The sequence below is a fragment of the Actinia tenebrosa genome, unplaced genomic scaffold (genome assembly GCF_029948245.1).
Source record: "Actinia tenebrosa isolate PJP-AT-01 unplaced genomic scaffold, QUT_ActTen_1.0 PGA_scaffold9__36_contigs__length_13948895, whole genome shotgun sequence".
NCBI lineage: Eukaryota > Metazoa > Cnidaria > Anthozoa > Actiniaria > Actiniidae > Actinia > Actinia tenebrosa.
The window spans coordinates 9440363-9455633 of NW_028292586.1; the positions used below are offsets into that span (position 1 = coordinate 9440363).

The 15271-nt window shown below is 36.4% G+C and overlaps 1 protein-coding gene across 2 annotated transcripts; it reads right to left on the bottom strand.

Annotated features, from left to right (window-relative positions):
- Nucleotides 1-199: 199 nt before the first annotated feature.
- On the bottom strand, nt 200-12613 carry LOC116301107 (ZZ-type zinc finger-containing protein 3). 2 transcript variants are annotated; one of them, XM_031710112.2, is made up of 13 exons: nt 11854-12613; nt 10959-11019; nt 9476-9553; nt 8678-8819; nt 7912-7981; nt 7668-7770; nt 6410-6511; nt 5288-5383; nt 4503-4655; nt 3244-3345; nt 2383-2421; nt 1410-1510; nt 200-424 (listed from the first exon to the last, which is right to left on the bottom strand). In XM_031710112.2, exons 1-13 carry the CDS (start codon nt 12462-12464, stop codon nt 268-270), a joined length of 1815 nt encoding a protein of 604 aa, XP_031565972.1. In that variant the 5' UTR covers nt 12465-12613; the 3' UTR covers nt 200-267. The 2 variants fall into 2 exon arrangements, with proteins under 2 accessions (XP_031565972.1, XP_031565971.1); XM_031710111.2 differs by having other exon boundaries at nt 2383-2424.
- Nucleotides 12614-15271: the final 2658 nt, after the last annotated feature.

A 15271-nucleotide genomic window follows, 5' to 3' on the forward strand; every position in this document is an offset into this window, starting at 1 on the left:
TGCCATCACGTGATGGTGCAAAGCCTCTATTGAACCGGAAAGCTTGTGGATTTGAAAACCATTACCGGCCCGAAAAAACTCATAAACGAGATTTTATGAAAGTTCTACACAGAGGCGAAGACCCATGGTAGAGAAAACTGGCGGTAGTTGACCAGGTTGGCAGTTATAAAGATTTTTTTAAATGATAATGACCAGACTCTTGTCGTGCATATTCAATTTATTTCCATTTTTAAAAGTATTTATATTAAGAAAGAATATAAATTAATTTTAGTTGGCAGCTGGTAAGAAGTTTGGATCCAAGTAGTTGTATCCTGTAGTAGATCCACTCATACCAACGTAATCACCGTCAACAAAAAAACAAGAGTCCTTTGAGACTAATTCCAAGCGATGATGCCTACTGTGACTGCGAGACTCGGGTATTCCCCTGAAAATAAAGTAAAAACTTTAAAGTAAATATCTGCAGTCTTAGGAAAAGTAGTGTTTTTCAGGATCTAATCGAGTAACTTTACTCTGTATTAATTTCCAACTCTGGACTCCAACGGTTAGTCACAATCGGAATCAGAAGCGAGTCAGAAGCGAGTCAAAAGCGAGTCAAAAGCAAGTCAAAAGCAAGTCTGAAGCAACTCAAGTGCGCGTCAGAAGTGGAATCGGACGGATCGAAAGGATTCCTTTTTCTTCCGACTTCGATTCCGATCCTTATGACAGCTGTAAACTAGAATCGGAAGAAGCAGCGGAAGTATAAGCGTAAAACCTGTCACAACGCTAATAAAGAAGACAGAAAAAAATGGCAACAAATTCAGTGTTTAATGACAATGTTATGAATTGGAATTCTGATTTTTTCCCCTTTTGTATCGTGGTGGGTGGAAAAAGAAACATCAAATCGATTCACTTGCAATTTTTACGTATGAACTGCTTTCGTCACCGCTTCTGACGTAAGTGAAAACTAGGCTTTACAAGTGTCCGCTGGGGACACGAGTGAAAAACGTCTGCGCATGCTCTGAATCCGTATGAAAATTAGTCAAAACATATGTAAATTTGACTTTCAAACATGCCCTATAAATTGGACTTCACAAAATGCCAAAACTTAGTGCCCACGCTTGAAACTTGAGGCTAATTCTTTCATATTGTGTTTGTTAATACAATATCTTGGTTTGACACAATTATACTCTTGAACTTTTTTGTATACTTGGAGAAAACAAACATTTATTTTTCTCACTCAAACTCTTCAAAATTCTTAGAAAACGTGCTGAAATGGACGCATGCGCAAACGTTTTTCTCTAGTGTCTCCGCTGGGAGCAATCCCTCCGCTACCCCAGAACTAGGTCATACTAGGACCGCGTCCTCAGTCTTAGATTCATTTAAGTTTGTTATGATGTACTTTTTAAAATGTGCAAGAAAACACGACTTACTTTTCAATACAAAATGAACAAAAGTCAACACTCTTGTTATCTGGGCAATCTTGACAGTGCCATCTTGGACCAGTAATAGGTGATACACCACAACCATCACACTGGAAATATAACAGAGCCATATTGACCAAGCTCAGATAATAACAACGATACACAGGGACCAGTTGGTGGGGGACGAAGGGTGGGGGAATAAACGGGGGAAAGTGAAAGATGTTAATTGAGTGGGCCCGCGAGAATTTCCTTATCCCTTGAAAAGTTTGAAATTGAGAGTCTCGGAAATCGGCTATTTTTTTCAGAGTCGCTGTTTTGGAGGTATGTCAACACGTGATGACAAAATCCCAAACAGCATAAAACCATTACTCATCGAAACATGTTCCCTGCTTAACCCACTTCACACAGTTAAATATTTATGTACCGAATTCATTAAATAAAGCTTGTATAAGTGAATTTTTGGGATGCAACCACATAAATTATAATCCCTTCATATATAAATAACAATAAAGGTGCCGCCATGTTGAATTAAGCAAGAGATCTAACACTGACGTCTCTAACATTGTTGTTGTCAACCAACATGGTGGCTATGACGCAACGTGCAAACTAATAATTTGGGATAGCATATTCTTTCAATTTTCTTTGTAAAAACCATGCCTTGGGAAATATCTAATCCGTCCATCAAGTGCAAGGAACACCACTATAGCCACAGGCAGCCCAAGGTCTGTTTTTTTGTTTTTGTTTTGGGGAGGGGGGGGGGGGTGGGGGTTTTCTAAGAGTTTCCCGTTCATCTCTCAGCGAGGGATCAACGGCTCAAAATAGCTCCAGATCGGCTGGAAATTAATAAAGACTATTGGACATTACAAACTCTTAGTAAAACCTCCACAGACCTTGGGCTACCTGTGGTTACAGCGAGACGGTTAGGTCTCGGGTAACTTGGTAACATACATGCTAAATATATAATTCAACAATGAATTCTTACCATGTAACCAGAATGAACGGTTGAAGTTTGCTGCTGCTGCTGCTTAAAAAAAGATACACAAGCAATATTCAATTCTTCGTTTTCACCTACGTCATCATGAATTTCAAAAGCGTAAATTCGCATTATAATGAAATACAAGTTTCATAATCCTGTAAAGCGGTCCAAACTACATATACTGGCCAAATTTTAAGGCTGTAAAGCATTTGGTTGCGGAACTATAGGCGAGTAAACATGACGCAATTTTTGGTTAAAATGTATGGAGCGGCCATCTTGGTGTTCCAAGTTGGTACACCATCATGGCGGACGAAATTTCTAAGGCTTAAAATGATGGATTATTTAATATGTTTGACTACTTTTCACTCTCACATACTTTAAATAGATATTTTAAACGTGTCTAGGGGAAAATCTTTCAACTAGAGTAAATTATTTGAATATTTTCATCGCTATTTAGCTAGACGTGACGGTATTGCGTGACACAAACTCAACCTTCATAACTAGGAAACCAAACATCGAAATGACTCTAGATTTTTTTATACGATCTATAGTTTAGATTTGATGTTTTGATGACGTCATGTGAAAACCAGCAATTGGATAGTTCCACCATAATAATAATATCTAGGGTAATATTCAGCAGTAAATCTAGTGGCAAGCAATATTAAAATTTTGGTTTTCATTTGCAATGGAGCCAGTGGACATCGAAATGACCAAATGAAAATTTTTGGATTCAGCATGACAAAAATGAGAGATTGCTGTTTCCAATAATGTTTGTTCGTCTATCTGTTTGCCAGGTACAGTTCATACGCTGCCTTGTTTACTGCCTATCAAGTCTATATTGTTTGTCCAATCCAGAAAACACTATACCTGGTCTACATGATGCAACTTTCTTCGCTTAATGTTTTTCAGCTGAAGGAGCTCTTTGTATTCATTCGTCTGTCGAAGTTCTTCTGGAATGACTTCATCATCCTTGAAAAAAGAAAATCATTAGACTTTTGCTTTCATTCACAAATGCCTCAAATACGCGAAAAGTCTGTTTAAAAAACTAATAAACTTGTGATAATAATAATAATAATTTACTAGAAAAAGAAATAAAAAGAGCTGAGATAACTGTGTTTGACATATCGTGGTTCCCCCCCCCCCCCCCCCCCCCCCATAACTATTCCCATCTATGTCACTTGTTAATGACATCCCATGTCGAAATGTTCTTGATCTTTAAGGATGGAGAGCAGTTTGAAACTTTTCAAGAAAAACTCAAAATGTTCCTTTTTGAACAGTTAGTAGTAGACGTTCCTAGGATAAACATATTTACTCTACTTGGGACTTTTCCTCAGTCTTTATTTACTTTATTATTTTAATATATTCGAAAAAGGGATGAATGGGGGAACGGCGATAAATGATGAGCGATAGGTTATAAGCTACATCAAGACTCGTCTCACTTTTAGCTCTTTTAAACAAAAAAGTGAGGAAAATAAAGAAAATAAAGAAAATAAATAATATCACTACATGCTTTAAGTTCTAAATTATATTCCAATTCAATACACGCTAATGAAAGAATAAAAATCAAGAAGTAACTTTTTCCTATGTGAAAAATGAAATAAACAATCTTGACGCCTTATTTGGTGTCTTATTAGCGCCTTACACGTCTGAAACTTAATTAATAGTATTCGTAATCTACACTGTGTACTTTACGACTTATACGTTTACGACTCTACCTAAGGAAACAAAGACAACAAGACTAACGATGAATTACGGTTAAATTTTAAATGAATTACAATCTCCTAGCGTTTGTAACTGGTCGGTAAGGTAACGGTAAATGGTCGGCAAACGGAGTTACCGACCACTTACCGTACGGTGCAGATTGTTCACTATTACCATAAGTGATATAGGAGATAGGTCATCCCAAGATGCAAGAATAGATGGACTGACTTGGTGTTTCTTATTGTTATTCTTGTTGATAATACAGATGTTGTTGTTAAGATATTTAGTCTTTTTTGTAGTCGACGAAATCATTTAAAACACCTCGATTAATCGTGTTTAGATGTATGCCCACTGTACCTTTCGGTCGTGCGATCGCTAATATAATAATAATAAAAATAATATAATAATATATAATAAATACTCACTGATAAACAAGATATATCATCAGAGAATCCTACACTCGAGTCATCATCGTCATCATCATTGTTATCATCCATGTAGACACGCGGTTGATATGAAGGGAAAAATGTGGAATTCCTAAAGCCAATAGTACTGTAATGATTTGATCTCCTATTCAGCTGCAAAAAATTATTACACAAACTTGTTATCATTTTCATTGCATTCTTGTATCATTTCTGTTGCTTTTGTGAAGAATAAATTAATAATATGAGAAATAGTGGTGGATCATTGTCACATGTTGCAGTTTTATTGCATGTCATGTCCATGTAATCTCCACCCTACTTTCATCATCCTATTACTTTACAAGGTTTAGTTCATCTTTTTACCACTCTTTTCACTGCTACAGGGAAATCGGGCAATACACTGCCGCCAATCATATAGAATACATTCATACATTCTCATGCCACCAATCAGAGAATATAAAGGTACCGACTAATTTATTTGATTGACGGAAGTGTATTGCCCAATTTCCCTGTTGCGATTGTTGTCTTGATCAGCTCGTAGCGTAGTGTAGCATTGATAAGAGTGGTAATGACTCTGGACTTGTGGAAATTTGCTATACGCAGTATACTATGAAACTAGTCATTGTTTTCTTTGAAATAGTTATTAGTCTGTTATCTACGGGGCTTTTTGGAAAAATAAATTTGAATAAGTTTGAACAAAAGAAAAAAGAGGGTATGACAAGAATTTAAACAAGCAGACATTGTTGTTAAAAGTGCTCATAATTTATCAATCAAATCCCCCAACCTACCCTTGAGCCTGCCTTGGGTACATTAGGAACCCTTCCTGGTATTGGCAGTCCTGCTCGTGCTAATTTGATGAAATACTTCTGTGTTCTGCTTGCAACCTTAAGTGAAATATTATTTGATAAGGTAAGTAACATATCATGGTAAGGAAGTGTACATATGCATGGTTCCAAGCTACTCATTTGCATGTTATAACCTGATTGTATACATTGTAATGATAATGATAATCATCATCATCATCTTTCATCAGGGAGCCCACTCATAATAGGTGATTTTCAGTGAGGCCCTGAGAAAACACATATGTATATAAATAATATAACTAAATAATATAACTCTATAGAGGATAAAAGTCAGACCCAGTTTTGGCGTATAACTCCACATGCGCCGAATCCAGCGCAAATGAACAGACCCATTGTTAAGTTCATTTGCACTAGACCCGGCACATGCAAAGCCCGACACCCGAATCTGGCGCTAATGGTATAATAAAATGATAAAAAATTTAGAATTTACATGTAAATGCACAGGGGAAAAAACCGGATTCCCAAATTGGGAATTGTTGGGAATTTCCTTGAATTCACAATTCGAACACCAACGTTGGGATTTATTGTTGGGAATTTCCTTCTAATACCCAATAGAAAAACAACATTCCCAACAGACTAACATTGGGAATCAGTGCCATGTTCCCAATTTCATTCTCTCTGGGAATTGGATGGGAATTTGTTGGGAATTCAAGGAAATTCCCGACAAATTCCCAATTTAGGAATCAGGGTTATTTTTCCCGTGATGTTGCTTATAGTAATCTTAAAACGATTAAAAGATAAAGTTCTAATGTGTTCAGGGAGACTGTTCCAATCATCAATGGAGTGACATATAAAGCGGTTTTGTCCCCAGTTCTTGTTGGAATGTGGTTTGCATAGATTGTTCTTATTATGAGTGTTATAATTATGGGTGTCAGCAAAAGATGAAAAGTTAAAATCCCAGTCCAAAAGACCATTTATTCCCTTGAAGGTAAAAATGAGACAGTGCATACGTCGTCTCACTGACATCGTCTTCAAGACCTTTATAGTAGGAGTAGACATGATACATTTTAGTATTCATTACAGGGGTCTATTAAAGGTAGTAGATACCTGCTTAGGTGTTCTATTTCCCAAGGCCTTGGCAATTTTTTCCCATCTCTTGGATTCAACTTCTTCTTGAGGGTAAATTTGCAACAGCTTTTCAAGTCGAGTCTACATAAAAACAAAAGTATTGTCAATGGCACCATTTCTTTTGCATAATTCTAACTATTGCACATAGAATTAATAAGTTAAATATTATTCAACTTATTAGTTTTCATTTTGATCATAACCTTACATCATCTTGAATCATAACCTGTTCAAAAATTGTCAGGTTGAAAAGGTTAAATCATTGAAGTTAAGACTGAAGGGTGTAATCAGTAAATGACTAAATATTATGCATATTATAGTACTGTCAAAAATTGTATTCACGACAAGCTACTAAACAAAGCATTGTTCATGTGTCTGTATGCAAACGTTTTCCAAATACCCAGGATATAGACTAGTCAATATTCCTTAGTCTTTGATGATTTAGGTGAACCTTTTCAATCTGACCTGTTTTGTTTTTAATTTGGTGTACAAGAATAAGAAGAAAAGTAGGTTCTCTATCAAAGGAGGTTCCACTAGCATCCCAGAATGCATTGTGAGTGAGATTGACATTTTTTAATGTTAAAACAGCTAAATTTAATATTTTGGGAATTGAAAAATCAATTGTACTTAAGTAGACTGTACGTCATACCTTTTAGTGATTTAAAGATACTCGTCAAAATACTGAGATGAGAGTATGTGGACCGCGTGGCACTAATGAAATAGTAGAAGATAATATAGGTATGTTGTAGTGCTTGGGAACGAGGTTATTCCGGGCGGAAGCCCTTGGAATTAAATTCGGAAAAATTAATTTCCCAGCGAGGTCAGAAATTAATTTTTCCGAATTTAATTCCAAGGGCTTCCGCCCGGAATAACCTCGTTCCCAAGCACTACAACATACCTATATTATCTTTGTCAAAATACTGAGTGCTTTTGGAGTACTTTCAGGTTCAGTACAGATTCTACATGTACATACAACTACAGTACACTGTAACTAGTAGTTTAACTTATTTGCCAAATACTGAATGTCGAACAAGTCTTTATTAAATGCTAAAGCAACACCTTAGGAATAGTATTATTTGTGGTAAAAGTATCATTAAAAAAAGATTCACACAAACCATTTAAAGCCAAAGAAAGCAATAAGTGTGCAAAGGCTCTTTGGTACTACGAGTAAGTGGATCCTCCTCCAGTTCTCTATTATTACGATTAACAATTAATATTCTCAGATTGTGAATTGCTGTACCTGTTCCTCTGTGGTCCATGGTTGGTTAAATGTTCTTAATTTACTTGAGTGGCCACTCTCTTCTAAAATATTATTCTCTGCTGATACAGAGAATATCATTTCACTGGGAAAGAGTAAATAAACCATAACAATATTTAGTTTATAGAAATAGAAAACAGGTTCCAGTAACAAAACTAACAAAACATGCCCAAATATAAACAGAATATTGAATAATCCATGTTCTCATATATTAGTGATATTCTACCTTCCTCTGTTGGATGGGGAGATGTTTTCAGATGCAGAGTCATTAGCAAAGTTTGATGGCAATTGTGGTACTATGATAAAAATCACACAAGTAAACATTAAACACTTATTTACTGGGACCAAGGAAAACAGTATGTTTTGTTATCCCGAGACCGCTGATGTTTCACGAGGCGGAGCCGAGAACAAAACAAAAATGGAGAAATGAATAAGATTTTTAATGTTTTTGATACACAACTAAAAAGAAAACGTGTGAATGAATTTTGCAAACAGGCGCTCAAATGTGTTGCTTTCTGGTTTCCGGTATTTATATTTTTTCAATCACTTGACCTCCCGTTTTGTTATTCCCAGTCCATAAAATAATATTCCCCTCCCAGAATGGTTGCCAGGAAACAGTCGAATTTCTTCACCTTCACGTGACACAATCTCGACCAATAGAAATTGAGGAAAATTGAACTTTGACACTTGGTATATAATAATAAACATTACTTATATTATATTGTTATATTGAACCAGACACAATAGTTATGGCTGCAGCTAGTTAAACTGAATTATCAATACCAACAAACTACAACCACTACTTAGCAAAAGCAGTTTTTGGGTTTCCTTTCTTTTGAAAGGCCACAGGGTCATCAGTTGAAAAATTACTGTTACATGCTACTCTCATGAAATAAAGTGCTGTATTATCAAAATGAATATTATTATTATATGGCTAATTTTTAAAAACATTCCAGAGTGACATAACATTTGCAGCATACATGTCTTGATACCTTTTTCCACATGGTTTGCTGTAGCCCTGGTATTAGGATGTGCAGATAGATTTTCTAAAGAACCAATTGATGAAGCATATACTTCCCATGGTATGTTGGGTAACTTAGTAACATTCTGTGCAGCTGGCAGATCTAGTGGCTCCTGTATTGCAATACATTAAGTAAAACTACTAATAAGAACAATTAAAAGTAATTTATATCTTGAAGACTTACCTATTAAAAAATAATTTAATTAAATAAACGAGGGAGGTGGGAGGGAGACGGAGATGAAACTGAATAAACTATCAGGAATGGAGTATTCTAATTGGCTAAGAGTCTGCCCTTCGAAAAGTGTTAGAGTATGCCCTTGCGCCAAACCAAAGACTTTGTGTCAAAGTGTTTTCATTACCTGATTGCTCGATTGCTTAAAAATGAAAGTATCCTGATACTTATGTCATTGATGCATAACTGACATGCAATAAATATTCTGTCTGAAGTAGAATTTCTATGATTTTAAGCCATAGAAGTCAGGCATATGTTGGTACTTGACATAACAATGGTCTTCGAACAACAGCCTTCGAACCACAAATATTTGTGTCAAGGTAACCAAATGAAAGCAGAACCAAAAAAAGAAAAAAAAGGAGTCGGATGAGTGGCCCTTAAACTTTTATGGCAGAGGGTGTACGTGTAAAAAAGAAAAAAAAAAGGAGATGGATGAGCGGACCTTAAGCTTTTATGAGGGGGTGCACCTGCACCCTGTGCTCCCCCCTGGTTATGGCCCTGAATCATTATTACACATGTAATAGATAGTGAACTCACATTGTTTTGTAGCTTTTCTACAAACTCAATAGGATCATCCAATGCTTTTGCTTCTTCTTCACACAGCTGGTCTAAATCCTATCACATTCATTATAACAAAACTTGGTTGTTGTATTTGAATAATTTCATAAAAGAGACCTCATCCTTGTGCTACATGGTATGTTGAGTTATATAAGCACTTGGGAAATTTTGAGAGCATTCACTGACCTACAATGTATGGCTTGTGCCATAGATATAATTAAATCTTGTGTTCTGAGTGCATGCTTTATGAGAGCACACAGCAAGTTGTGCCATTCCTATCCAAAATGATGGTTTTTGTAATTTGTATTTTACAAAGAGGAATATAAAATTGGTTGCCGTGTTATAAAGCCTTTTGGGTTTGGAAGAACACTCATGAAGTGTAGAGAATCTCGCTACTTCTGCTAACACTTCTTTCGTGTTCTGCCAAACCCTGTGGGCTTCAGTGTTTGGCTGCTAGCACGAGTCTCAATATCTCTTCAATATAAAAATACCAGGGGGAAGAAGCACTAGGTGGGAGTATAAAGTGATAGGGATGTGAAGCTGGAATCCAAAAATCCCTGACCCTCACTTAAAATGTATCAAAATAAAATACCCGGCCTGTTCAATACAAAACACTGTAAATTTTAACCCTATCAAAGACCTACAGTATTAGAGAAAGTAACAGTGTTTATGGTGCAAGTTGGATGCTAAAAATTATTTGGGGTAACCTATATCCAAGACAATATAATGGAAAACATATACCCTGTCTAAGATCTTCATCCTGAAAAACCATAGCCCATGATGATGATTATGATTTATATAGCGCCCTTTTCTATGTGGATATAATCAAAGACGCTTTACATGGAGTTGTGAATGACAGATTGCCTTTTATGCAATTTACAAGCATGAGAGATGGTTAGTATGAAGTGGAGGCAATGAGGTCGGTCATTGCCAGGGTTCTTTTTTATGCCCTCAGTGGTTCTTTTACAGTATGTCCCCCATTTACTGTAGGTTAGGAAGGGTTGGGAGACAGGGACTATGGTTTTAAGTCCTTGTCCGAGAAGACTTGAAGGTCTAACCGTTTGCAGATATAATTACAAAGGCAGCACCTTCTCCTCAGTTATTTTAAGACCCTGAGTGATGGTCCGGCCGAGGCTTGAACCACAACCTCCTGCACAACAGACCGACGCTCTTACCAACTGAGCTAACCAGGTGGCCAGCTTCCCATCCAGTGGAACATCCCCATATAGGCTTTATATGATAGTACCAAACACCCCCGACCCCCCCTCCCCCAGGATAAAAATGGATTTTATTGATGTCATTGATAAAATATTTTCAAAAAGTGTTATCTTTAAAAATGGCCAGCTTTCAACTTCTCCAAAACGTCATGTATATTCCGGGTGTTGTTACTAAACCACAAATTGAATGCAGCAAGTTGTGAAAATATATGATTTGTTCTAACCTATTTTTTTAAATAGCATACCTTTATGGCTTGTATTCGTTGAGCTTCTAATGCAACAAGAGTCTGCAGCAGAAGACAATAGCTAAAAAAGAACCATATAAGAAAATATATAAATAAATATATATATATATAAGAATAAATATATGAAATTATATTTGAATACTAACCCAATCCTAAAATGAATCAATTTTCAATATATAATTTAAAATCCTATTATTTGGAAGTATTTTTACTTATAAACATGCGAGAAATCTTTAGCTGCGAGCTGCAGCTTGAAATTTGTTTTTTCGCTGCCACCAGTCAAAAATATGAAAGGTACTGACTGATTAGTTTTGATTGACGGCAGCAAAAAACAAATTTCAGTGTTCAGCTTGCAGCTAGCGAAATAGAAAGCTTATGAAAATAGTATAATATATTGATTTTATCAACAGCACTTGATAGTCTGTACATTAATGTAGATTTTGTTCTAAAAAATCAACCTTAAAATTAATAGTGATGTAAGTTAATCTTAAAGCCAAATGAAATTATCCAATGGGCTATTGCATACATTTTTCGTACCCCCTGTTGAGGACCAAAGTTTGTAAGAACCCCCTAAGAAATTCCTGGAGACATGAAGACCCCTTTGGAAATCCCTGCTGTTCATGACTTACCCCTGAAGAATACAAATGCAAAAACGGGGTCCTCAACCCAGCACAGCACAAAAAATACAAATGTAAAATCGGGGTCGTCAACCCAACACAGCACAAAAAATACAAAAACAGGGCCCTGAAAACCAAAGAATTCCAGCAGAAAAAACTATCACCCCCTGAAGAATTCCATCACAAAAACAACCCCGACCCCTGAAGAGTGGGGGGGCACAAAAAATTAATGCAATAGCGCAATATAGCAACATAAATCAGGCGATTTCGTTACTTACTGTTTATTATCTTTTAAGGCGAGATAGTCGGACTCAAAGAAGAACCTTTCATATGGTTCACTGGATTTAAAATCATCGTCTTCATAATCAGATAACTGACTGTATTGCCCCATAATACCAGATTCATTAACAAAAGTCTCTTGTTTTTCATTTTGTTTTTTGGAATTGTCGGTGCTACTAATGGAGCTTCTCCGGCTTGACTTTGTACTGCTGGATGCGCTGCTGTTTGAACTGCAATCATTACATGTATAATTGTCAATACGAGTTAACTCTGCCTTTAAACTGTTTACATCTGAATCAGAAGTTGTAGAAATGTTCGATTCTAGTTTATCTTTGATTTCTGTAGCATTTTTTTCTGCTTCGCAGGAATGGTTTTTGTCACTACAGTGATTTGCTTGGTTTATCTCTTCCTCAGATTTCGAAGAAAGTAATTCTTCATAGTTCAATATTTTTTCTTCTTCCTCTACTTTTCCATTTAATTGATTTCTTGAGTTCTCATCTCCTTGTTTTTCACTTGTAATACCTATAATATCTATCTCCTCCTCTTCGACACCCAACTCTTTACCAAACGTTTCGCCGCAACGATCAATAGCTTCCCTTACGCACGCCATCGTCCTTAGAGCATAAGGATTTCACAGGTAAAAAGGAAGGTTAGAGAAAGAAAAAAAAGGAAAAATATATATAAATGCACAAACTGTTCCACTGTTCCACCGGTTGCTTTAGCAAAAAGAGCAGCTTAGTTTTCTACTTTCGTCCGCCATTATCGATGAAATCCAATGAGCCCGCGTAACATGTCCGCTGAAATCACATGTAACCCAGGCTATCCACTTTTATAAGAAAATGTACGTAGTAAAAAGATTTTGCTAAAGCTTTAAAGGTTTGCCACTACCACTCACCCCACTTCCATGAAAACACTGCTCCATGGTCCCTGGCTTTATTTCCCACTATCAATCAATCAGTAATGATATAAGGGTAAATTATACACCGTGAAAAGATGAAAAAACTTACTGACGTTTCGGACGCTAGTCCTTCGTTGGAGTAAAAGAGGTTTTTTCATCTTTTCACAGTGTATAATTTACTCTTTATCATTACTGTTTCATTAGAAACACCGACGCAGCTCACACTAATTTTTAGGTAGTTATCTCTTATCAATCAATCAATCAATCAATCAATCAATCAATCGTTTATTTAATCATCAGTACAGTGAGAATAAACTAAAAACTAGCTAAAGTATTTAGATATGAGAAGTAACTGAAATGTTATATTAATGTATTAGGAGGAAAATGTTGTTTCTAATGATAAAAATATGATTATAACTTGAAAGTAACGTTCCTTAGATTACTTTTAAAATTATCAACATCATTCGACTTGTGAATTTTTGAAGGGAGTCCATTCCAGAAACTAGCGGCAACATAGCTAAAGGACTTCTTCTTCCATTGCAAATTATATTTTGGGAGTTGAGGATATAGCTGATCACCTCTTAAATTATGTTTGGTTTTCCTAAAATTGAAAAGATTTCTAGTATATGAAGGGCCACTACTAATACCAAATAAGCATTTATACAGTAGTACAAGAGACTGATATATTCGTCTCTGCTTTAAATTTGACACGTTTAAGGCCAGAGCAAACGCGCGCAACAACCCAAAATTATTGGACAAACATTGTTGGCGGTTGTTGGATAGTGTTGGCGATTGTGTTCCAACGGTCCGACTATAAATTCCAACATGTTGGGCATTACGGATGACAATGCAAATGATCCTGGGGCGAAATACACCCACAATACCTTTCAAACCTAGTGTTTGTTTATCCGCCATTTTGCTTGAAATCAGAAAATCATCATGGCTGCATTCATACTGACGTGTAAAGAAACGAAAATGCGTAGTAGTTTAGTTATAAATGAAGTCCTAAGCGAAGAAAGCAAAAAAAGTGTCGTGGAGCTTCTTCTCTCTCTGACGCCATAACGAAAATGGCGGCTTTTCCAATTCAACTTGTGTGCTTTGCGATTGTTTGTTTGTATGAAATCTCCATGGATTCGGCGTGCAGTGCGTGTACGCCAGCGCAACTTTGTTGCACGTGCAGTCCAAACGAACGCAACATTTTTGGGCTACGCTTCGATGACCGCGAAACAAAAGAAAAGTTGGGACTCGTTGGCTCAAAAGTTTGACGAGTTCCAAACTTCACCCAACAACATCCAACAAGTCCCAACAACACGCAAAATGGTGTTCAAACGCTCCCAACATTTTGGGCACAACAATGTTGCGCTCGTTTGCTCGGGCCTTTAGCGATACTTAGTAATTGTTCATGTGGGACAGATTTCCGATAATAGCGTTCTGAGAATATAATAATTGGCGTTATCTAAACGGTCGCTTTGTACTTTTCCTTTACCTAAAAGTAGAGGGCCTCAATAATCCAAATGTGGAAGAATAAATGCCTTATATAAAATTATTAGCTTATCCATAGGTAAAAAACGTCTGATCCTTCTAAGAGCTGAAGCTTTAGCATATGCTTTCTTGAGCTGTTCAATAATGTGAGTTTTAAAATTTCATTTACTATCCATGGTTACCCCAAAAATTCTAATGTTGTCAGATAGCTTTATTTTTTGTGTCATTCATATTAAATCCGTACAGATAAAGCCTGTGTCTCTTTGTGTTGTTAACCTCTAAAGATTTTCTTCTAAACCAGGAAGATAGTATCTTCAGATCATGATTGAAGACAAATTGAAGTACATTTGGTGAGACACCAACAGCATAACTAGCGGTGTCATCGGCATACAGCCTAAGAGAGATGTTCGGGATGCAGTAGCTTAAATCGTTAATGAAAATGTTGAATAGGAGAGAGGCTAAGAAGGAACCTGTGGAACTCCGGCTTTAACGCGGATACTATAGCTTGATACTTCTCCTTGCAGCTTGACTCGTTGCTTGATTTTTGTAAAAACCCTGTTCTATAGTCCCTGCTGTATTTACCACTAATATTGTTTTCCCCTCTAAATCATTTATATGCGTAAAACATGAATACACAGGTGGATAATCCCTGAACTACTTCCGGTTGACAACTTGCGTTTTATATTTAAAGCTAATAACAGAAGCACTTTATAATTGTGTCTTAATAAGGGCAATGAAAATGATCACTTAAAAATGTCAGTTCATGTTTGTAGCTGGCAGCCAGGATCGCAGCATTTTCCCGTATCTTCAGTCTATTTAATTCTCTCAACACGAACGACTAGCCCGCGGCAACGCATGAGAAAGCGAGAAATCATTGATCGTAAGTTGTTTTGGGAGATTCTATAGATATCTATGAAGGAAAAGTCCAATGCATACGATATGACATCATTATCCTCCCCTATAGCAGGTGGCTTATTTCATTCGCTTCTTTAATAAAATACGTATCGCTAGCCAAAATAATCATTGATTAGACTATT

Bases quoted from the DNA above. Each gene is read 5' to 3' on its own strand.
- LOC116301107 (XM_031710111.2), bottom strand. From the start codon at position 12,464: ATGGCGTGCGTAAGGGAAGCTATTGATCGTTGCGGCGAAACGTTTGGT. The intron at 3,346-4,502 runs GTGAGTATTTAT...TCTTTTTTCAAG, and splicing joins ATGATATATCTTGTTTATCA to GATGATGAAGTCATTCCAGA. The intron at 1,511-2,382 runs GTAAGAATTCAT...TTATATTTCCAG, and splicing joins CCGTTCATTCTGGTTACATG to TGTGATGGTTGTGGTGTATC.